Raw genomic sequence first — 25,128 nt, 5'->3', positions numbered from 1 at the left:
GAGGTTCTGCAGTTAGTGGCATTCTGTGTTGAGGGGCGTCTGTGGGACAGCCTTTCTCTCCTGACCCTGGTTCCTCGGAGGGAGGAGTTTTAAGTTTCATCAGATGTAGGTTATAGAGCACACGCTCACTCAGGCTGCAGACTGTCCCATCTTGGACTGGGTCATCATTCTTAACCTTTCCTCACAGTCTTTAGCTCAGAGCCTGGCTATAGGCATGCTCAGTCAGTGATTGCAGGTGGCTGCTTTTTGGACTTGGCTTTCTGGACTTGTTTCCATCGCTAAATGCATGTTTCTCTATGGTCTTCCCAGGCTAAGCGGCATCAGCCTCCAATCACAGACCCAGAGCGGCACTAATGGGTTGAAAGCGTTGGTTGTGGTGGATGAAGTCCTGGTGTTTTGATCTTGACGCCAGGCCTTTCCCCGGACTGCCAGCCTGGCTCCAGCATTAGACACAACACTGGCCGGGGAGGGGTGTGGGCGAAGCCGGCTACCCAGGGCAGCATTTATTATCTAGTGCTGACCTCACTCCTAGAACAAGGGGGAGTTGTGTGGGACTAGAAAGATCAGCGCATCCTGGGCTCGGGGTGGCTGTTCATGGAACTATTTAAGAAGCAAGTTCCACAAACTCTGCTAGCAAGTGTGGGAAACTCAAGAAGTTCTTATTTTGTTAATTCTGTGTTTGCTTTCTATGAGCACCCAGCATGCTGGGAGAAACAGGCATTTATAAATAGCTTGGATAGTAGGCTGACAGATAAGTGCTGGAAGAGATATGCCATACAAATGTGGTACCTCGAGAGGCAGTTTCATTGGGAGGGTCCTAAGCATTTTGGAAGGGCATGAGATGAAGGCTGGGTTTGTAAAGTAAGCCTTCCACATAGGCTCGGAGAGGGACAAGGAGTCTGAAGAGGGGAAGAAGCCCAGGTATGGATGCAGCCTGGGTCAGACGGAGGTGGACACAGCCGAAGTGTCGGTGTAGTGTATTAGCTACCCTCTTCATTGTTGTGATCAAACTGGCTGACAACTTGAGGGAGGGATCCCCTCGGCCTCCAGTCTGAGAAGATGCTGTTCGTCGTGGCGGGGAGGGCGAGGCAGCTGGTCACTGTGCATCCTGTGTGAGGAAGCAGAACATGGATGCTGGTGTTCAGCTTGATTTCTCCTACGCATTCTTCTGGGACCCCAGCCCATAGGATGGCGCCATCGACATTCAGGGTGGGTCTTCCCTCATCATAGATATTCACAAAGGCTTATCTCCTAAGTGATTTTAGATCTTGTCAAGTTAGTGATATCAACTATGGAGTGTAATGAAGGACGAAGGTAGGGTGAAATCCATAGTGTAATGTGAGGAAAGCGAGCGAGCTTGGCTCTGTCTTTCTTTCATCCCTTCTGCCTTTGTCTTTTAGACTGGATCTCATGTACCCCAGGGTGGCCTTGAACTCCTCATGTAGCCAAGAATGATGTTGAGTTTCTGTTCTTCCTGCTTCCCCCTCCAGAGTGCTGGGATTACAGGAGTGGGCTACAGTGCTAGGGATCCACCTCAGGGTTTCCTGCAAGCTAGGTACAACCTCTACTGACTGAGCGTCGACTGTAGGAGTTTTGACTTTATTCCATGAAGATCCAGTACAGGAGTTGAAGGAGAAGGTGCCACTGTACCCTAGGTCTGTTTTTCAGGAAGCTCACAGAGGCATCAGACTTATTTTAGGTGGCGAGGGGTGGGATGCAAAAGCATATCGATGCATTTTAGGCAGGATGTTTGGGCACCGAGTCTGAGATGGGAGGAGGGGAAACGTTCAAGAGCCAGCATGAAGTGCTCGCTGAAGGTTTTTATAGTTCAGACATGCGCCCCTCTGGAGCAGAGTCTATATTAGCACAGACATTAGGCCTTTGGCTGCTCGTGAAGGACAAAGCGTCGCGGTGGTTCCTTGTGGCCTATTGGATAATGCCCAAGCTTCCCAGGCTGTCTTTCAAGGATCCATTAGCTGGCTCCTTTATGATTCTCTCGACTGTGGTCTACAGATGCTCACGCTGGAAACATTTAGGTCTTTTTTGGCGGAGCCAAACTACTCATGGTCGCTGGCCTTGCCTTGGTTCCTGGCCCTGAAAATCACTCCGCTGAGGCAATCTGACATAACCTCAGCCACTCAGCCACTCACGTGCATATAAACACAGGCTTGAGTGTTCACCTCGGCCTCACCCCTTTAAGTTCAATATATTCCGTCCTGCTAGGGCTCTGTGGGCCTCACCCTGCTCTGAGCTATGATAGAGAGATGGTTATAGCTCAGACAGGTTCCCAGATGAGAGACAGAGATGGAACAAAGTGGGTGAGGCCCAGCCACACCCTCCTCTCTGCCTCTAATTCAACCACTTCTGCTCAGCTTGGGGGCTCTAAATATGAGTTTATGGGGAAATACATTTGAACAATTTCACTGCTGCAGAAAGAGCTTTGAATGCAATCACCTACACCAACTTCTTTTTGAGGCAAACATGAACATAAGAGGTAGAAGTTTTTGTTGTATTTGCTTCCTAGGCAGGCCTCTGCAGAGGCACAGGGACCCAGGGACAGGGCCTCAAGCAAAACACGAGGGAACAGGAACCTTGAGCTGGGGTCTCGGAATTCCACTGTCTGGTCGTGGGTGGAGCAGTTGTTAGGTGTTACTTATGTTGAGAAACTCTGTAATCCTTGAGTCAAAAGGTGGTGGCCCTGTGAATCTGCCTTGGGCAGGAGGTGGTGAGGTGCCGAGTGTGAGGGTGAAGACGGTACAGGTTTGGCTGGGATGACTTCAAGGGTCCAGGATGGGAGACCAGCCTTCATAGCTGCCACCCATCCCCAGTCTCCTCTGGAAAAGCTCCGATGGAGTATTCTTTGCTTTCAGAAGTCGAACAGTACCAAGACACCTGTTCCTGACAAACCATGTCAGCCTTGGGATTTATTTTCAGCTCCAGATGCAGCCGGCACTGCTCCAGCCTTGGCAAAGATGGAGAGAAGCTGTAGGTCAAAGCCAGAGGAGGGGTCTGACACCTAGCACTGCTGTGCTGCCCTCTTCCCCTCGTTTCTAAGACAGTCGTCCTCGTGCCGGTTTGACAGCAGGCATGCCCATGAGTGCCGAGGGGTGCTGTCAGCTCCGAGAGTTCCCTCTTCTCACTGACCAGCATTGGTGCGGCTGCCCAAATCAGGAGCGTTCAGCCAGCCAGCTCCATCTCATCGCCTATGTCACATTGTGTAAGCTCTGCTTCTCCTGATCCTGGTTCACATCAGGACCACCCAGTTTTTCAATGTGTCAACCTGTAAGAGTAATGGCACAAAGGCCATCTGTGTCGGAATGTCTGCAAGATGGGACTAGAGCTTTGTTTTGCTCATCCATAAGCAAATGTTTATTTGTGTCCATTCCCTTCATTCATTTAGTGGGTATTTATTTAGCACCTTAAATTATTATGTGCTGAACACTGATCTCAGTGGTGGGACATAGTAATAAGAATGCCAAAGCCTTTGACACAGTAGGGTTTATATACTAGTAGGAAGACATACAGTATATAAAAATCATAGACATTCTTTGAAGTATTGCTGAGATGATATGGGTATAGTGCTCTATTAATAAAGTGGAAGATGATGGGGCGATATGAATGGTGATAAAGAAATATGTGATTTGCGGAGTTGGAAGAATGATGGAAGTTAAGATGTAAATTATATTTATGCAATCATGACCTATTAAAATTTTAGTTATGGGGCTGGAGAGATAGCTCAGCAGTAAAGAACCATTGTTGCTCTTCCAAGAGGTCCTGAGTTCTACTCCCAGAACCTACATTGGGTGACTCACAATTGTCTGTATCTCCAGCTCCAGGGTATCTGACACCCTCTTCTGGCCCCTGCTGGCCCTGCATGCATGTGTGCATGTTTAAACTCTCTCTCTCTCTCTCTCTCTCTCTCTCTCTCTCTCTCTCTCTCTCTCTCTCTCTCTCTCACACACACACACACACACACACACACACACACACACACACTGAAAAAAGATCTAAGAAACTAGATTTCAGTTACATGCAAGGACACAGACTATGAAAAAGATCGACTTTAATTACGGATTTCTCATTTGAGCCTGTGGCATCTGGTGGCCTTTGAGCCAGTATATTGAGAGAAGTTTATGAATAAGGAGGAAAAGAAAGAAAGAAAATATCAAGGCTGATATCTAAGAAAAACTTGTGGGCTACTGACCATAAAGTCAGGCATTTATTAAACCTACTTGTAATGTGCTTCACGGAAGCATAGTGGGCAGAGAAGGTAAATCTGTATCAGATGGACATCTACTCCAATAACCAAATTGTCTCCTCCATGATAAAGGCTCCAACACAGTCAGCCTCCTGGGCACATGTTCCAAGTGGAACCTTTGGTCTGTAGTGCCACATTGAAGATTCAAGGTGAGTTACTGCTCTAAAAATATTGTGTTCTCAGCAGCGATGTGGCCAGGTCAACCTGAATTTAGGAAGGTCTGTGTTGTTGAACCTTCACTCAATCCCAGCGATTTTCTCATACTCTCACTGAGAAAATATTAGGGCGAGTAGGAAAAGACCACAATTCTAAGACACCTTGCTCACTGCTTGAGAGCCTCCCGCACTGTGGACACTTTTAAGAGAGCATTCTCATGGGACAAACAGATTTTTACATCCTGGGCCCATTACAAGTATTCATATACTGTTTCCTCAAAACTCTTTGTCACAGGCTTTCCAGTTATTCTTTCAAGTTCCCAATTGTCCAAACCTCTAGCTATTGTCAATGAGTTGGCTTAGATCCAGGTCTCAAGTCATTCTCTTCCTAGATAAAGTGCGTTTGACAAGTCCACTCCAGGCTCTGCACAATGGAAGGATTTCCCTTCTCTACAGTTCCTTGGGGCTGCCCCTGACTCAGTTCAACGACAGCAGTCCACTTACTGCTGCTGTCTGTGCACGGTGCTGATCGATCTGTGGCCAGCATGTCTAGGCCGAGGCTGGGGGCAGAGCTGCTGCAATTGAAATGGACTCCCTGGTTTCATGGGTGGGTCTAGACACTATAGCAATGCTTGGCTGCCAGAGGCAGAGTGGGCAGAGTTCCCATGAAGAGCTTAGGGTCAGAGACATAACCAAGTTTGACCCTTAAGAGCCAGTGAATTTGGGGCTGGAGAGATCGCTTTCAGAGGACTTGGGTTTGATTCCCAGAACCACGTGGCAGCCAACATCCGTCTATAATTCCAGTTCCAGAGGTTCCAGTGCCCTCTTCTGGCTCTGTGGGCACCAGGCTCGAATGTGATGCAGAGACATACATGCCGACAGACACGGGTACATAATGTAATTGTTTAAAGTCAACCAATGGTTAGACTCTATGAACCCCTCAGAGCATCACATACAGGCAGCTTGATACATTCCTTCTTGACATCCCTCCTATCATATTCCCTTCTCCCAGCCCTCCTCCCTCACTGGCTCCCCTCTCCCAGCCCTCCTCCCTCACTGGCTCCCCTCTCCCAGCCCTCCTCCCTCACTGGCTCCCCTCTCCCAGCCCTCCTCCCTCACTGGCTCCCCTCTCCCAGCCCTCCTCCCTCATTGGTTCCCCTCTCATAGCCCTCCTCCCTCACTGGTTCCCCTCTCCCAGCCCTCCTCCCTCACTGGTTCCCCTCTCCCAGCACTCCTCCCTCACTGGCTCCCTTCTCCCCTCCCAAGTAGTCACCTCGCTACTCCCATGTCTCATATGTAAATAGAAAACATACAATGATTGCCTTCCTGAGTCTGGCTTATTTCACTTAATACGATGATATCCAGCTCCATCCATTTTCCTACAAATGGCAGAATTATACTCTTTTTAAAGGTTGAATTAAATCTCATTGTGTTTATACCACATTTTCTTTTTTTTTTTCCAGATTTAAATTTTGTTTTTATTGTGGATGGTTAATATCCGTAGTGTTTATCAGTAAATATGAAGTCACTCATACACCAGAGAATACTTGACTGTTCATCCACAACCCCATTTTATCTTTTATCCCATTTTACAAGACAGGAACTCTGCCCCTTGGGCACATTTCCAGTCTTCATTTTCCATGGGAAGATACTTTCTCAAGTCCAATAAGATCTCACTGTATACCACATTTTCTTTATCCATTCACCTGCTGATGGATACCTAGGCTGATTCCACAGCTTGGCTGTTGTGAATACTGTCACAATAAACATGGATGTGTAGATATCTTCTATGGTGAGCTGACCTAGACTCCTTTAGGGATCTACTCTGTTAGGTAGCTGAGTCATGTGGTAATCCTATTTCTAGCTTTTTGAGGAACTATTTCTACAGTGAGTGTACTAGTTTACATTCCCACCAATAGTGTGTAAGGACTTTCTCCACATCCTCACTACCTTCTGATCATTTGTTTTCTTTTCTTTTCTTTCTTTTTTTTTTTTTTTGACAGTTTGATGACTGGTAGTTTTATTCCCTCTGTATTTAATCTCTGTAATTCTTTTTTTTTTTTTTTTTTTTTTTTGTAAAAAATGCCATGAGTTTATTTATTTAATTTTTTAATTGAATCTGCTATTTTATTTTATTTTATTTTATTTTACAATACCATTTAGTTCTAAATATCAGCCACGGGTTCCCCTATTCTCCCCCCTCCCACCCCCTCCCCTTACCCCCAGCCTACCCCCCATTCCCACCTCCTCCAGGGCAAGTCCTCCCCCCCCCCAGGACTGCGATCAACCTGGTAGACTCAGTCCAGGCAGGTCCAGTCCCTTCCTCCCAGACTGAGCCAAGTGTCCCTGCATAAGCTCCAGGTTTCAAACAGCCAACTCATGCAATGAGCACAGGACTTGGTCCCACTGCCTAGTTGCCTCCCAAACAGATCAAGCCAGTCAACTGTCTCACCTATTCAGAGGGCCTGATCCAGCTGGGGGCCCCTCAGCCTTTGGTTCATAGTTCATGTGTTTCCATTCATTTGGCTATTTTTTTCAATAATTGAGTAAAACCGAAATTTATTATAAGCCACAGTCGTCCTAGGGACCTCCATGCTATATATATAGCCTCTATGGTTCTATGGGTTGTGGTCTGATTGTTCTTTATTTTATATCTAGAATCCACTTATGAGTGAGTACATACCATGACTGTCTTTCTGGGTTTGGGTTACCTCACTCAGGATGATTTTTTCTAGTTCCATCCATTTGCCTGCAAATTTCATGCTTTCATTGTTTTTCTCTGCTGAGTAGTACTCCATTGTGTATATGTACCACATTTTCTCCATCCATTCTTCCGTTGATGGACATCTAGGTTGTTTCCAGGTTCTGGCTATCATTTGTTTTCTTAATGATAGCTGTATTAGTCAGGGTTCTCTAAAGAATAGAACGTGTGTGTGTGTGTGTGTGTGTGTGTGTGTGTGTGTGTGTGTGTGTGTCTCAGACAAGATGTGGTCCAGGTAGTCTAACATGGCTGTCTATGTCATATAGGCTAAGACTATAGCAGCTGATCAGTCCATGGGCTGGCTTCTGTGGCCCCAGGCTGGTTCCAGAGTCTAGAAGGTTCCTGGAGGACCGCCGGTCTTCAATCTATATTGGAATCCTGAAGAAGTTGGATTTAATCCTGGCTGCAGCAACAGGATAGACAGATTTGCTAGTGAGAGTGAGAGCCATAGGCAAAGCCAGGCTTCCTCCTTCTGTGTGGACTGCCACTGGAATGCGGCCCGGATTTAGGGTGGGTTTCTGTGCTTCAAATAATTTCATTAAGAAAATCCTTTGCATAAGTGCCTAATAGCTTGGGTTTTAGTTGATTTCAAATGCAGTCAAGCTGACAGCCAAGATTAGCCATTTATTGATTGGATTTAATGGGTATTTAATTTTTTGAGCTCTTAATATAGTCTACATACTAATTCCTTGGCTGTGTAGACGGCAAGCATATCTTCCCCTCTGTAAGCTGTCTTTGCACTCTGAAGATACTTTCTTTGTTGTGCAGAAGTTTTTTAATTTGATGCAATCTCATTGGTCAGGTCTTGCCATCACTTCCTAATGCCACTGAAACCTTTTCAGGAAGTCCTTGGCTGTGTTCGTATCTTAGGGTATTTTATCTGTTTTCCTCTAAGAGTTTCAAACTTTTCAGTTTCACAGGTAGGCCTTTAATCCATTTTGAATTCATTGTAATGTAGGGTGAGAGAAAGGATCTATTGTTTCCTTGTTTCTACAAGCAGCTCTTTGGTTTTCCCAGCACATTCGTTGAAGAGGCTGGCTGTTTTCCCAATGGATGTGTGGTAGTTTGAATGAAGACATCCTCTATGGGTGCGTGTGTTTGAATAACTGGCCCCCAGCTGGTGGAACAGTTTGGGAAGAGCTAGAGGATGTGGTCTTTGGAGAAAGGGTGTCATGGGGGAGGAGTCTGAGGCTTCAAAAACCTCCTGTTGCCTTTGGATCAAGAAACTGAGCTTTCGGCTGTTCCAGCCACCATACCTTTGTGCCGCCTTTAGGGACTTTAACCCTCTGAACTGTAAGCCACTTAAATGCTTTCTTTTATAAGTTGACTTAGCCATGGTGTTTTATCATAGCAATAGAAAAGAAAATAATACAGTATGTTTTTGAAACATTGTGTGGATGTAGCTACATTTGGTTTTATTCTGGGTTCCCTGTTCTAGTCCATTCATCTACACATTTTTTTTTAAAACCAGTACCATACTGGTTTTATTATTATAGCTCTGTAGTATAATTTAAAATCACTGCTATTTTAAATTATGATTACTTTGGCAATTTTGGGTCTTTTGTACTTCCATATAAATTTTAGGATGTGTGTGTGTGTGTGTGTGTGTGTGTGTGTGTGTGTGTGTGTGTGTGAAAAAGAAACAGATTTAAAGTCTCTTTTCAGATGACTTTGCTACTCTGATTTTCCTTGAGTACAATTCTTTCTGGTTGTTTGACATTGGTGACTCATGACCTCAAGACACTGGCTTTTCTCAAGTGTTTCATGAACAACTATGGGCCTGTCTTCCGAGATACTTTTCACACCTTTGATGGTCAGTAGTTCACGCACCCAACAGATTTCTTTCAGTGCTAGAAATGGAACCACCGGAGCCATATCTCTAACCTCACTCTGTGGCTTTTAAAAGGTTCACACACTGGGCTGGGACATAGCACAGTGGTAGAGTACTTGCCTGGCATGCACAAGGACCTTGGTTCTAGTCCTGAGCTACCAGGGGAAAAAAAAGAAAGAAATTTACATTATTATGACTTTCCCATCACAAGCGCTCATTAGCCCTTCTATCATGTTCTACCCAGTATACTCCCCTGGACTATTGTGACTTTGTTGCAAGACATTTTGCTGTTTCAGAGCACAGCACCCAAACGTGTGTTCTGTCTGAGATTTGCTCAAGCTTTAGGGTCTAGGAATTTAGACAGATACGGAGCTCTGAACTCGCCACAAAAACTTTTACCTAAGTATTATTCCAGTGGCTTTTCTTCCTTGGTGACTCACGGGTGCCTTGCTTCTGCATTCAACTCCAGGTGCAGTTTCCCCAGGAGGCTCCCACTTGGACACCCTGTGCTTTGGGCTCTCGTCCATCCCTACCGGACAGGCTCTCAGGAGGCAGATTATGTTTGTGGTTTTGAGCAGAACTTTATACAGAGCCGAAGGACCACACTTGTGTCCCCAGTACACTTGTAGGTCAGAGCACTTCCCGCGCCTTCTTCTTTAGTATATTAAGATGTCTGGAGGGAGATGTCAGAGAGCCTGGCCTGGGCAGCAGTGGGGTCTGGTTGTAGCTCTGCTAGTCCCTTAAACAGACTAGGTCACTTTGGACAACTCATGCTGGACGCAACTCCAGGAACAAGATTTCAACTGGGGAGAAAAAAGCCTGGTAACTAGAAATTAAAATAAAATCAAAACTGGAAGCATCTTTTCAAAAGCTGTCTGCAGATGAGTAGGGGAATGATATGAGTAACTAGAGCCACCAGGGCGTTATGTGGCTGGATGTTACATAAACGCTTTCCATAAAGGAGTTAGATGCTGCTCCTCTGTCTCACGGATGAGGAAACAGAACTCAAAGAAGTTAAATAAGGACCAAAGTTGGACTCTGCTGCCAGGTCTGTGAAGCCAGGACAACCAAGCCTAAGCACCCTGCTGCTGTGAAGCCAGGACAACTAAGCCTAAGCACCCTGCTGCTGTGAAGCCAGGACAACTAAGCCTAAGCACCCTGTTGCTGTGAAGCCAGGACAACTAAGCATAAGCACCCTGCTGTGCTGGTGGTAGAGGTGCTCAGAGGAACCTAGACAACTACAAGGTGGAGCTCCCAGAAGAAAGTGGGGACTAAAGCCAGATGACTGCTCAGCCCCGGGGCTCTAGAAGTCTTGCTATTTTCTGGAAAACAAGAGTTCCATTTTTATGGCTAGTACTCCCCTCCCCCATACAGAATCCCATGGCCCCTGGGTGAGGGACAGAGGGTGACAGTTAAAAATGTCACACATAACTTTCTAGCATTTACTTGGGAACCATGGCCATTTAACCCAGTTGCCCATGACCCAGTGCTCCGTTGGGTAGGAAAGGAAAGCCGGGAGCGTGGATGGAGTGTTGGAAGCAGGAGGGACTTAGAATGGCAGGGTCTAAGTAGGTGCCAGGGAGAGGAAGCAGAAAGAGCCGTGTTTGAAAAGCCAGAGGTGTTTCCCTTTGAAAGCTTGGCTGCTACACAGAGCCCTTCTATCTCCACCCTGACAGGTCCTAGACCAGCTGTCAGAGGGCACCTCGCACTCTCTCTCACCAGCTGAAGAGTCCTGGCCATCCTGAACTCAACACCTCCACGCTCTCAGCCCTCCTGCCAGAGCCACGGGGAGAGAAAAGCCACCATCACCTTGGTCACTTTGCACCTCCAGAAAACCCTCCAGGTAAAAGGCTGATGCATGGCTCAGCAGGTAAATGTCCTTATCACCAAGCTGACACCTGAGTTCCATCCCTGAGACTCACATGGTAGACAGAAAGAACTAGAGAGAACCTACTCCCATAAGATGTCATCAGACCTCCATACACACACTGTGGTACAACTTTCCTTCACCATCCTATCAGTACACACACACACACACACACACACACACACACACGTAAATATATTTTTTAAATACTTAAAGGTTGATATAAATATTAAGATAGAGCTGCAATAGGCTGGGCAGTGGTGGCGCATGTCTTTAATCCCAGCACTTGGGAGGCAGAGCCAGGAGGATCTCTGTGAGTTCGAGGCCAGCCTGGTGTACAGAATGAGTTCCAGGACAGGCTCCAAAGCTACACAGAGAAGTTCTGTTTCGAAAAACAAAAACAACAACAACAACAAAAAAACCCAAAACAACCAAAAAAAGCAATAAATAAATAAATAAATAAATAAATAAATAAATAAATAAATAAAACCAAAACTAAAAACAAACAAAAGATAGAACCCCAATAAGTGTGGTGTGGTATGGGTGTGTGGTTTTTAACTTAACTAAAATTTTGAGAATATTTTAAGAGTGAAGACTTTTATTAACTGGAGAAGGGGGAATCACTCTTTTTATACCTTTTCCCCCTTTCTAACTGAAAATTAGAAAGAAAGAGAAAAGCAACAACTGAGGGCTACCAGCATGGAAGTGGATGTGAGGGTGTAGGATATCCCACTAAGGCGTGAAAGCAGCAACATGCGCAGATACTTCCCAGGAAGGAATCCAGATCCACTGTTGGGAACGGGAAGCAATTTGGATGAAACATTGTGTAACACAGTATGTGCTGTACAGTGAGCATGCTTCTGTGTTCCATGGATGTTTCCACTCATGCTACTTCAGTAGACACAAGCAGCAGAAGGCAGGAAGGAAAGATCATTTTTAAAACCAGTCTGTTGGGGCTGGGGAGATGGCTCTTCCAGAGGACCTGAGCTCACTTCCCAGCACCCACTTCAGTGGCTCACAACTGCCTGTAACTCCAGCTCCCAAGGGATCCAATGCCTGAGGCTTCCACAGATACCTGCACTCACGGGTACATAGGCCCACGTTCAGACATACATCATGCAAGCAATTAAAAATGATGGAGGCAACATCTTTTAAAAAAACTAACTTGTGTACAAAATGAGGCAGCAGAAGACTGTAGAACCCAAGGAAATGAGGACAACTTTAAGTTGTTGGATGTTCCCTGGCATCTCTTGCCAGCCCTCCATTGTCCTAAGCACTGTGAGACACACATTCCTGTAAAGCGGCATTCATGCAAACTGACACAGGATGTCAAAAGAATCCCCACAGATCCATGTGAAGGCAGGACAGATACTCCAAAGGCCATAATTATTTTTATCTGCACATATATACTTGTGAATCTGCACATATATACCTATAGAAGTGAGGTATTAATGGTCCAGCCTTGAACCCTAGACTACGGAATATTAGAAGATCTAGATTCCCAATGGTTCTAGCATTTGGAATAGAGACCGAGGCAGAGGCTGGTGTGTTGGTTTATCATTAGAGTGTGCATCTCTAGGGATAAAAGTAGGATCAAGGGGAGAGAGGCAGGAAAGAGGGAGAGCCAATAGGAAGATGCAATTAGACCAAGTATGTCCAAGTGGGGTTAGCTGCTCAGTCCAAAGGCTTTGCACCCCTAAAAAACTCTATGGGCCAGGGTGAGCATTGCCGGGCCAGTGGGCCAGGGTGAGCATTGCCGGGTCGTGGGCCAGGGTGAGCATTGCGGGGTCATGGGCCAGGGGTGAGCATTGCCGGGGTATCGGGCCAGGGGTGATAAAAGGCTTCTGCCTCCCACTAGTCAAGAGGTTCGGCCCATCTTGCTTTGATTCCCACACTTTTAGGTTGATCATGTGTTGGTACAAGCCCTCCTCAGGCCCCATCACTGTCCTGGAAAAATTTCCAAGTGAGTATGGGAGTCTGTCCCATTGCTCCTGTGTGAGGCTGGGTCTCACCATATCCAGGTAGCTGGAGTGTGAGGTTGGGTCTCACCATATCCAGGTAGCTGGAGTGTGAGGTTGGGTCTCACCATATCCAGGTAGCTGGAGTGTGAGGTTGGGTCTCACCATATCCAGGTAGCTGGAGTGTGAGGTTGGGTCTCACCATATCCAGGTTAGAGTGTGAGGTTGGGTCTCACCATATCTGGGTAGCTGGAACAGGAGGCAGGTAAGGTGGAAGGACCGGAAGTGAGCTTGAAAAGGGGTCTAACGTATTTATTACCCTCTTGCTGTATAATGATCACCATGGCTTTTGTCCCTGGATCCCCCGTCCTGGTGCTCTGTGAGGCACGGAACAAGCTCACATCTCATTTTTGTTGAATAAGTTAATGGGTTCAGTTTTATTGACTAAATAATCCCAGAGACCTAAAACCTCTTCCTTGTCTCTGGCTTTCTTCTGCTGCCATCCCTCCCCCAATACCTAACCAATGCCTAGGCCTCCATGATTGGAGCCCTGCCGTTGTCCCTAGCTCATGTCTGGCCGCTGTCCCAGGCTCTGGATCCGAAATGATGTCACTTTTAGTCACTCGGAAACGTAGCTCCCGACAGCCCCCAGAGATAGTGAGTTTTTAGCCTTTCAAAGGTATGCCATCCTCCTGGCTTCACCATCTCCTTCAGGTCCTCTCAAAATTTCTCCCAGATTCTGAAGTAAACCACGCCACTCTGTCAATTGTTCTGCTGGGGCATGGGGCATGATGTGAGATGTGATGTGTGTGGGGTTAAACCTGTGCTTTTTCCTCCCACTCAAGAGTCTCCCTTGTCTACAGGCGGTGGTGGCGCACGCCTTTAATCCCAGCACTTGGGAGGCAGAGGCAGGCGTATCTCTGTGAGTTCGAGGCCAGCCTGGTCTACAGAGTGAGTTCCAGGACAGCGTGGGCTACACAGAGAAACCCTGTCTCGAACACCCCCCGCCCCCAAAAAAAGTCTCTGTCATAATAAAATCTTATTCCTCTTTCAAAGCCACCCCAAGCACAACTTCCTCTTTGGCGCTCTTCCTGAATGTGTCCTTCCCCAAGTCCTCTCCTTGCCCTGAGATCCTGCAGGAGTCCTTTTCCCCTTACTACACGGAGCCTTTCTCCCTTGAGATGCGACCCACCCTGAGCCGGCTTAGGCCAGGCTTCTCTCCAACTCCTGTCTCCCAGGCGACGACGGCTGCCCCAAAGCCCTGACCTCTTGTAAAGCGGGACGAGGTCCACACTCACCACACAGAAGGTGTGCAGGACCAAGAGGTGGAAGTCGGCCTCCCACGCATGTCCGGGGCCCAGCCCTCTCCTTGGTCCCCAGCCGGCAGGACCTCTGCTGTCACAGTCGCAGCCCGGATCCAGGATGGCATCTCTTGCTAACCTTATTCCATTTAAGGGCGGCAGTCAGAGCCCAAGCAGAGGAAAGCGTTCCCAAGTGTAAGTTCTGTGGAAATGGGGGAAAGGCAGCTCCTGGCGGCCACCCAGGGCAGCACCAAATTTAGTCCAAAGGTTGTATATAAATATATTAAAACTTTTACTTTAAAAATATCGTGGTAACACTAAAATAGCTCACAGGAGAGAGTGACAGTACCCCAAAGACTTGTCCCAGGGCACAGCCGCTTTCGTCCATGCTGCCGCTGGACCGTTGTCCCCATAAATGTCTACTTTTACACATGGAAGCGTGCTGCACATATAATTTTCTGGCTTGCTTTTCACCTAAGAATATGCAGCAAATACTTGAGAGAAATCTAACATAGACAGAGATGTGGGCTATGATGCGTACTAGCGGTGTAGGTTCGGGTCTTCCTTGAGTCCGTTTCCTCATCTGTGAAGGTCTAATGAGCTCACAGGATTATTGTTAGGATGAAATTATGACTCAGAAAAACCTCAGCCCAGAGCCTCGCAAACCATAAGTGCTTACCTGCAACTTGGTTTCATGACCGTCATCAAAATCGAGGAGTTTTTCAAGTTGACCTTCACCCAGCCAATCACACCCTATCCAGGTTTTTCATGCTGGTTTTCAAATGTATACCTTTCAATCAAATACTGATAATACTGATAAAATGTAAGCCTCTCCAGACTATGTCCCATCCCATCTAAATGACAATCCCAGGAAGGTATAGCGTAACTTCCTACCCAGTCCTGAGTCCCCATGTTGCTTGGGAGCGCCTGAGGGACTTCAGCCTTGGCTAGGCTACAGAACTCAAGAAAACAAACATTCCTGAAAGGCTTCAGACATGGGTCTTTCTCCTGGGGGAAACCGTTGTTACCAAGTGTTATGTCCACAAGGGCCATGAATCAGGTAATGGAAAATTCCGCCAGGTTAAAGGTTTAGATAGGAGAACTTGAGCCTTGTTATCAAGCTATGACTTCCTCAGGGCTATAGGTAAAGGAGAGATTTCAGAGTCGCATTGGGCTGACCCCAGGATAAAAATGGTCTCCCCATTTGCTACCATGGCTTTATTCAGGTGCCTGGAACTCTCACTATTGGTCCCTATTAGTTGGAGGCATCAGCACCATATTATAGACAATGGCCCTATTCATCAGCATCTTACTGTTGTAGCTGGAGAGTTTTCTCTCCGAGTCCCACCAAGCCCTGGCAGTCCGACAGCCCACTTATAAAATAAACACACAGATGCTTATATTTTTTAAACTGTTTGGCCTAATGGCTCAGGCTTCTAGCGATCTAGTTCTTACATCTTAAATTAATCTATTTCTATAAATCTATACCTTGCCACGTGGCTGTGGCTTACCGGCATCTTCACATGCTGCTTGTCATGGCGGCGGCTGGCAGTGACTCCCTCTGCCTTCCCGTTCTCTCAATTCTCCTCTCTGTTAGTCCCGCCTATACTTCCTGCCTGGCTACTGGCCAATCAGTGTTTTATTTATTGACCAATCAGAGCAACATATTTGACATACAGACCATCCCACAGCACACTGTAATTCTGCTAACAGCTTCACCTTGTACCACACTGAGGCTCTGTCCTGGTACCCTGGTGAATGACCCAGCTCTCAGGAGAAAGCTCAGCTTTGCCCACATCAGTCTTCTCCATTGAGTCTAGAGACTGCCCTCCAAACCCATATCAGGGGCTATGGTCCCGGCTGTTGAGATATTTCTGATATGCCTGCCTGAGTGGTGTCCTGCATAGCTTCTACAGCCTGGCTTCCCTGATGCGCCCACATCTCCACTACCCACCTTTCTGTGCACTTGAGATCTTATGCTTTGACTTCTCTGATGCCAAGCCTACCCTGGAACACGCAGTAGGCTCTTTCCTACCCGCTTCCTGCCAGCTGGCCCTGGTGAAGCAGCCCCCTCTCCTCTCCCATGCCCACACCAGGGAACAAGCCTAGTCTCAAAGACCTAAGGATGCCATAAGAGCAGACACCGTAGAAATAATCATCACAGCCTTGCATTTTTGTCCAGCATGATGCTGGTATTTAGTTGCTTTCATTCAAGTCTTTTCTGAATGTTTCTTCGTTTGCTTCAGTGAAAAGGTTTCTGTCCCTTGAGGTTTCTCCAGGAAAAGATATGGTGTGTTTTACAACAACCGGGGCCAAACAGCTCTGTGGTAGGTGCCGCTTTCGAAACTGTGAGGCCTGAATGAAACAGGGGACAACTGTTCTGGATTTTCCTAGAAGGAATTTGGATCCCCCACCTGGCTCATCGGCAGCTAGCTGGCTTTCCAGTTGTCACATGTGAGTCCCCACGTCCTCGGAAAGGACGAGGCACTCACTCTGTCTGCAGGAGCCCCACCCCTCAGCCTCCCTCTGCTCCCTGTTCCATTCCTTCACGGTATTTAGCATGACTGGAAATTCTGGAATCTTCTTGTTCCCTTGCACTGCGGAGTCTTCCCTTGTTAGAAGCTGGAAAGGGCAGGGGCCACGTCTGCTTTGCCACGCTGTATTTCTAGAGCCTGGGACAAGGCCTGGTCAAAGTGACCGTGAGCCCAGCACTCCGGAGGCAGACACAGGAGGATCAGGAACTTAAGATCTCCAGATACATAGAGTTTGAGGCTAGCCTGAGCTACATGAGACTCTGCTTCCAGCGAATAAACAAAGATAAATTGTTAAATGGAAGTTTTTCTCCTTCCCAGTGAAAATAATGATGAAATTTTGTTTCTACCAATGTCTGATGACCATCAAGTGACCCAAGAGAGACCACAAACCTGTTCTTTCTGCTCCTTGTTCTCCTGCAAGGCTTCTAGAATTTCCTGGAAGGGGCTTACTTTGGCAGTTCCCCTCAGACTCACTATTTTTCTCACTTGTATATGTCATGGAAACAGTTTTTCAAAGAACCTCCAAAGTGCCTATCCCCACGTTCATTTGTCTCTCTGCTGTCACACTTGCCATCTATAAAAACCCGGGGACATACTAACACTGTGACTCACGGGAATGATGCTAACATCTAACCAGTGAATACTCTCTGGCCAGGGCGATGAGACACCAGTGCTAGGAATGATCGTTTTTTAAGATTTATTTTATTAGTTACTTCTGTGTGTATGTGTGTGTGGATACGTGCACATCTGTGTGTGGATGCCTAAGATGACCAGAAGAGGGCGTCAGATCCCCTGGATCTGGAGTTACAGCTGGTTGGGAGGCGCTCAGTGCAGGTGCTGGGAACCAAACTTCTCCAAGAGCAGCGATCTTAACTGCTCAGCCATTGCTCCAGCCAGGTAGAAATTCTTAACTGACATTCTCAGAAGAAATTAAGGGAAGGGACCTGAAGAGCTTGAACTCAGAGTGTGTTTACTGCATTATTAGTCAGCTTGTGCTCTTATTGATGAGCCATTGGAAGCTGCAGAAAAACTTAAGAGTACAACCACAAGGTTGTGATTTTACATAAATCATCCAGGCTTTTGTGCTCTGAGCACCATCTGAACCATCCTATGCATAGCCATGTTTATACAGCTATGAGATGTATGTAGTCTAGGTCCTTCTCCATTAGAACTGCTCAGGCCCCCCGGGGCTTGGAACCTCACCTTATCTGTGGATGGGTACCAGTGAATACTGTCCCAACACATCTGTGATAGTCTGCAAGCTCTCTTCCCAGAGCTTGTCTGCTGTGACAAACAGGATCGGCAGCCAACGAAGATGGCGGCGTTTCTGATTATTTTCCCTGGCCTTTGTTTCTTTCTTGCAGAAATGGTAGCCTATTTGGCGGCGAAGGGCTAGGACGGCCTCTGGTCTTTGTTTGGAGTGCGAATTATTTCACCGTTTTTCAAAGACATGTGATCTCATTCAGAGGCCAGTGAGAAGCCACCTCACTGTTGGAGAACCTTCCTGTACCTCAGTCTCCATGTACATAAAAGGGGGGTGCTAAAACTATTTCACAAAGTTATCTTTTTCTCCTTTTCTTTTCTCCTCCTCTGTGGGGGTGTGCGTGCAGGTACCCCTGCACCTGTGTGGAGAGAGGACAACCTCAGATGTTTTCTGAGATATGGTTGCTAATTGGCCTGGAGCTTGTCACATAGGCTTGGTCGGCGGGCTGGTAGGCCCCAGGGTCTGTCTATTTCCACCTCCACAGTGCTTGGATCACAAGCACATGCCACCACACCCCATTTTTAGCCTTTAAAATATAGGATCTGTGGCTAGAACTCAGGTTCTCATGCTTGTAAGGGCAAGCACTTTCCAAAGCTGAACTATCTCACCAGCCAAAGCCCGAGTCCAGGTCTGGTCTCTCCCATGTACATTTGTTTGTATCACATTCTGGAGACTTACGGTTCTTAGAATCAATGCAAATTAATATTCTAATTGTATCAGTGTGTGAGTGTGTGGTGTGAGTGGGTATGTATATGTATATATTTGGTACATGTGTATGTGTGGATATGTGTGAGTACATGTATGTGGATTATGTACATGAATGTTTGGTGTGTGAGTGTGTGTGTGTGTGTGTGTGTGTGTGTGTGGAATATATGCGTGTGGAGTATGTGTTGTATGTGTGTGAGTATGTAGTGTATATGTGTGTATGGGGGTAGGTGTGTGTCTTAGTTAGGGTTTCTATTGCTGTGAGGAGACACCATGACCACGGCAACTCTTACAAAGGGAAGCATTTAACTGAGGGGGCTCACTTAGAGTTCAGAGGTTCAGTCCATTGTTGTCATGGCAGGACATGGTGGCAGATAGGCAGACATGGTGCTAGAGAAGTAGCTGAGACACAACATCTTGTAGGCAACAGGAAGTGGTCTGTGACACTGGATGGTATCTTGAGCATATATGAGACCTCAAAGCCCATCCCCACAGTGACATACTTCCTCCAACAAGGCCACACCTCCTAATAGTGCCACTCCCTTTGGGGGCCATTTTTTTTTCAAACCACCATAGTTTGCGACTGTGTGGTATATGAGTGAGTGTGTGGAGCACACACATACACACAGGCCAGAGGGGAACATCGGCCATCCTGCCCTCTCACCCCCTGTTCCCTGAACCCGGAGATAGGCTGGCAGCTAGCGTCCTTCTGTTTCCACCCCCACAGCGCTAGATTTACAAGCCAATGGCTATGCCTTGTGGTGATATTCTGTTGTACTCTAATAAAACTTGCCTGAAGACCAGAGGACAGAGCCAGCCACAGAGTTAGCTACAGAGGCCAGGCAGTGGTGGCACACACCTTTAATCCTACCACTCAGGAGGCAGAGATCCATTTGGATCTCTGTGAGTTCAAAGCCACCCTGGACTGCATGAGATCAATCCAATCTAAAAGAGAAACAGCCAGGCAGTGGTGGCGCACACCTTTAATCCCAGCACTAGGAAGGTTGAGACAGGAGGTGATATGGCTGGGCGGAGAGAGGAATGTAAGGTAGAAAGAGACAGAAGCTTGCTTTCGCCTTTTTGGCTGAGGACTCCGGGGCATTCACTTAGAGGACTCATGGAGTTGGCGAGGTGAGAAGTGGCTGTGGCTGGTTCCTTTGTCTCTCTGATCTTTCAGCATTCACCGCAATACCTGGCTTGGGGTTTTTATTATAAGACCATTTAGGATTCGTGCAACAACAATGCTTGGCTTTTTATGCAGTGCTGGGGATTTGAACTCAAGTCCTCATGCTTGAGATCAAGTGCTTTTATCCATTGAGCTAGCTCCTGGGCCCCAATTGTTTCCTTTGTATGAGTTCATTTGTTCACCTTTGGTAGACCATGATATGAGCTCCAAAGGGGGACATTCCAGACCCATGCCTTAACACTCTGGGTTCTCAGCCACTCTGTATTGAAAATGATAACATCAGTTAGCACTTCATTGCAAACTGTCCTGTCTGAAATAATCTGCTCTTCTCTCCCAAACAGTCTCTCACTTCACAGCCTAATGGAGTAGATATCACTAGAGCCAATTTATAGGTGAGAAACAAAGCCTCAGATGTGTAGTAGCTCACAGCAGGCCAGATGTAAATCAGCAGCTGGACTCCACACTCCCCCTTTCCCAGCAAGTCTGCCACCCTCTTAAAGGCACAGCCCAAAGGACACACAAACCAGAGTTAACATGTAGAGGCAGGTTTTATTTAAACAAGTTACACATATTAGTTCCTGTCTCCCTTCTGAAGACCTCACCATCAAAGGCTGGCCCTAGAATTTCTAATTCAAAAACACTCATTTCAGAAAATAAACACATCCGGTAACTAGAAGAACAGAGAATCGTAATGCCAGTGTCAGGTAACTGATGAAACCTGTTGGGGGCTGGAACAGCCAGTGTGCTTTCCCAAGTACCCTGTCACTTCCTGCCCAAGCCTTTCTTTCTACCCATCAGTAACATCCAAATGCCAGCAGAGGGGCCCAGAGATGGGCCAGGGGGCGAGAATGACCTCTGAACCTTCACCCTCCTGTTCTGACTTCTCATGCCTGTCCTTTAGGCTGCTTAAGATATAAGCTCAGCCCTCCTGCCAGCTGAAAGGGAGGCGGGAAGAGCCAAGCTTCTCTGTACCTTTCCTTATGTTCTTTAGGACTTTTCTTCCCCATGCTGTCAGCATACACACACACACACACACACACACACACACACACACACACACACACACACGAATGTGCCCACACATACACATGCATATGCACACACATACACATGCATATCCACACACACACACACACACACACACATGAATGTGCCCACACATACACATGCATATCCACACACACACACACACACACACACACACACACACGAATGTACCCACACATACACATTCATATGCACACACATACACGTGCATACACACACACACACACACACAAATGTGCCCACACATACACATGCATATGCACACACATACACGTGCATACACACACACACACATGAATGTGCCCACACATACACATGCATATGCACACACATACACATGCGCATACACACACACACACACACACACACACACACACACACACACACACACGGGTGAGCATGCACACACACAAATCTATTTTAATGTAGCAATGTGTCTATGAGTCTCGGTGCCTGATTCTGAGCATCTTTCACCTGCATAAAAAAAAAAAAAAAAAAGGAAGACATCTATTATGGATCTAATCAGTAGAGACCCCAGGCTGGACCCTGAGGAAGGCAGGGCTTCTCTGCAGTCTTTCTCTGGTAGTCTTCGGAGGGGTACCAAGGAAACATGGGAATTTAAATAAGGGCCTTGCCAAAGACAACTGGAGATCCCCTCCTCCTTCCCGGTGCCCTTGATGCCTCTAAGAGAGAGGTCTGGAGCCTCTTGGCACTCGAACAGTGGAAGATGTGTATAGGAGGGGGAAAACGTCTCTTCAGTGTCTTCTCTCATTTTTTTAAAATTTTCATCTTCACAGCAGAATTGTTTTTTCCCAGGAGAACCCAAGAAGCACAATGCTTCTTTGTTTCACTAAATCCTGGGAAAATTCCGCTGAACTTGGTGGCTGGTAACCTGGCTAGGATTCAAGAGAGGATGGTGGCTTCTTGGACATTCTTGTTCAGCAAGGTTTTGGAGGAACACAGGTTGAACAGCCGCAGAGGTAGGCAAGGATGGTCTCTATCATCAGGTTGACCTGTAAAGGACTGCAGGATGACAGGTGGTGGCGATTCCAGGGACACGTGTGTGTACAGTGACCCCCAGAGGTCCTGGCACCCTTACGCTGGGGCGTCTCTCCTGGCAGAAAGGCTATGACATCACTGGGATGAGCTGTGTGCCGAAGGCACAGTCCGAGGCACTTGTGAAGCCGATGCTGGCCAAGGTCCAAGGGTAACTAACCCCTGAAGACTGGGAGGAGGGAGATGTAGCCTAGGGCAGCCCACAGCTACCTCACCTCCACTCTGGGGTATGGTCCATGGAAACAACAAATTCAAGGGAATGATACAATGTAAATCGCCTGATGAATACTCTCTATTGGCTGAGGAGCTTGGGCTCTTCCAAAAAAAGAAAAAAAAAAAAAAAAGGTGTACATAGTACCAAAGAAGCCAAGACTTGGAGGTCCTATCTGGTATGTTGCTGGTGTTGGTCTGTCCTTCCCAGGCCAGATTTTGCCATGGTTCCCGTCCCTGCCTCCACCCTATCCAGTAAAGCACGTGAAAGCCTTCACTGTGTATACTGGTAGAGGATGAAGAGGGACAGGACCTGAGGACTAGCCCTGTCTTTGAGAACATTCTCGAACTGTAATTTTGATAATTGATGATCAACGCCATCCAGACCTGGGGTCAGAAGGAACCCTGCAGTGCTGAGAAGAAGAATATGGTGTTGTGAGAGACTGCTTCTCCCTGCCAGCAGCCTCCTGAGATCCCTGCCGGGACTGGCCCTCCCTCAGAGGGTCACACTGACAGGTCATCTGACCTTGCTTTGCTGCTGGCTTTGCTAAGGCGGCGCTTGTCACCATAGTAGCTCAGGGGAAGGCGGTGGCCTGGAGAAGTTCCATTGGGCTCCTCTGGCTTCTGGCCATACCGCATGTGGATGAAACCCTCCCCAGAGCTATGCTCCTGGTCCGGCACTTCCTCCGTAGTTAGAGTGTCTGCGTTCTTCCGGGAACCCATGTTATTACTGAAGTCACCTAAGAATTTCTCTTCAGAGCTGTTGTTCTTCAGGCACTGAGGGAAGTCGGGGGGTGGAGTGAGGCTCTGGACTAGGCTGGGGGAGGGCCCAAGAAGATGGTGCTTATCGGTTCCCTGCCGGGGCTTGACAAAGCGCTGTCGGATCTTCTTCCAGCCCAGGTGGTAGAGCTCCGCCAGGCTGAGAAAGAGAGACAGTCCAGCCACAGCCAGCATAAAGACAATGAAGACGTTCTTCTCTGTGGGCCGCGAGACATAGCAATTGACCGGGTGAGGACAGGGACTCCGGCGGCAGACGTGCAGGGTGTCCAGGAAGACCCCGTAGAGGAGGTACTGCCCCACGATGAAGGCCACCTCCATGGTGGTGCGGATCAGGATGGTGCAGACATAGGTGTTGAGTAGGGTGCCCTGGAGGACAATCTTCCCCTCCACTTCCTTCCAGCAGGACAGCTCTGCCTTCTCGGCCACGGGGTACTCATAGGCACCCGTGCCACGGGCCTCTTTGGCTTTCTCGGCATCCCGCAGCTTCTGCTTTTCCTGCATGCGCACTGTGTGCATGGCGTGGCCCATGTAGACCAGAGACGGCGTGGACACGAAGATGATCTGCAGTACCCAGTAGCGGATGTGAGAGATAGGGAAGGCTTGGTCGTAGCAGACATTCTGGCAACCAGGCTGAATGGTATCGCACCGGAAGTCAGCCTGCTCATCTCCCCAGGAGGACTCAGCAGCAGTGCCCAGGACCAGCATTCGGAAAATGAACAGGACGGTGAGCCAGACCTTGCCGATGACCGTGGAGTGCTTGTGGACCTCCTCCAGGAACTCCCCCAGGAAGCTCCAGTCACCCATCTTGCTAAGCCTAGGAGACTGATTCCGAACTTTCTGCAAACAGAGCAGAGAGAAAAAGATGTCGGTGAGGGAAATTTCAAGAGGTTTAGAAGGCCCCATCATGCTCTGGGCCATTGATTCATACCACTGTGTTCTTTAAGAAAGTGCTACCTTTGCTGGGTATAACAGTGCACACCTGTAACACTAGCACTTGGGAAGCAGATGCAGGAGGATCATGAGTTCAAGCTTCTTGTGGTCTCATAGAAAGTTAGAGACTAGCTGGGCTACACATGAACCTGTCTCAAAAGAAAAAAAATGATTTGTGGATAGTTTAAAATAAATTTTATATGTCTAAAGAATACCCTCTACTAATTAAAGACTGTTTGGGTTTTTGTGATGTGACCTGGGCATCTGGAGTTAGGTCCTTAAACAGAGGCGATCTGACCCACTTTTGCACACATGGACTCACAGAAGCTGTGGTTTCATGCACAAGACAGACAAAGTCCAGGCTTGGGTGGGGATGGGAGTCAGGAAGTCCTGCCCCAGCTGAGGAGGTATTGGCAACTGATGGATGCTGGGCAACAGAGAGACGGTTCTCTTCAGAGCTTTGCCCCGAGAGCGTTCAGTGCTGCAGCAGACGGCCCTGCCCCGTGCACACGCTGGCCCTGCCCCCTGCACACGCTGGCCCTGCCCCCTGTACACGCTGGCGGTACTAAAGGGATTAACATAGTCAAGGAAAGAGCAGGGAGTCCTGGTGGGGATAAAAGGTAGGAACTGAAGAGAAGGGAACAGGGCTGGGTAGATTTAGCAATTTACTTTTTAAAAACATCAGTTGGATGAGGGCGGGGCAAGAGAGACAGCTCATCAGTTAAGAGCACTGGCTGCTGCTGCTGCAGAGGACCCGGGTTTCTACACCCACATGACAGCTCACTACTTCCCAAAACTCCAAGTTTGGGGAATCCTGGTCTCATGGGCTGCTGCATGCATGCTGTGCATGTGAATTCATGCAAACACACACACACACACACACACACACACACACACACACACACACATGCATGTGTACACATACAAAATAAACAAATAACCTTAAAAATGAGGACAGTGTAATTTCCTTAAAGCCAAATGTAGCGAAAAGTACCCTCCCATTCAAAAGTTAGGGAGGAAGTCCTAAACCAAGGCAGTCATGGCATCCACAGGAAGGGTCTAAAAATCTTGTAAGGTGTGTGTTGCAGTGTAGAGTCGGTGTCTTGTCCCCAGACATTCTACTTCAGAAGGTGAAGTGTCACAGCCTGCCCCTTGAAGACATCAGTCTCTAAGAGGCCCAGATCCCATCCCATCCCATCCCTAGGATGGAGAGTTAAAAAGACTCGTTTTGTGCCCTAACATCAGGCCCCTAATGAATGGTCTTAACCTGTACCTGGCTCCTCCA

At 47.6% G+C, this 25,128-nt stretch overlaps 1 protein-coding gene across 5 annotated transcripts in view; it reads right to left on the bottom strand.

The window, feature by feature from the left end:
* Positions 1-20,349: 20,349 nt before the first annotated feature.
* Gja5 (gap junction protein alpha 5) overlaps positions 20,350-25,128 on the bottom strand; it is a 68,139-nt gene continuing 63,360 nt past the window's right edge. For all 5 annotated transcript variants that reach the window (XM_076574623.1, XM_016001156.3, XM_016001157.3 and 2 more), the window contains exon 2: positions 20,350-23,750. In XM_076574623.1, the coding sequence (XP_076430738.1) occupies positions 22,638-23,717 (1,080 nt within the window). In that variant the 5' untranslated portion in view covers positions 23,718-23,750 and the 3' untranslated portion in view covers positions 20,350-22,637. The remainder of the gene's footprint in view (positions 23,751-25,128) is intronic.

The sequence above is a fragment of the Peromyscus maniculatus genome, chromosome 6, assembly GCF_049852395.1.
Source record: "Peromyscus maniculatus bairdii isolate BWxNUB_F1_BW_parent chromosome 6, HU_Pman_BW_mat_3.1, whole genome shotgun sequence".
In the NCBI taxonomy this organism is placed as follows: domain Eukaryota; kingdom Metazoa; phylum Chordata; class Mammalia; order Rodentia; family Cricetidae; genus Peromyscus; species Peromyscus maniculatus.
The sequence above is the reverse complement of the archived record's forward strand: the minus strand, read 5'-3'. Positions and strand labels throughout refer to the sequence as shown.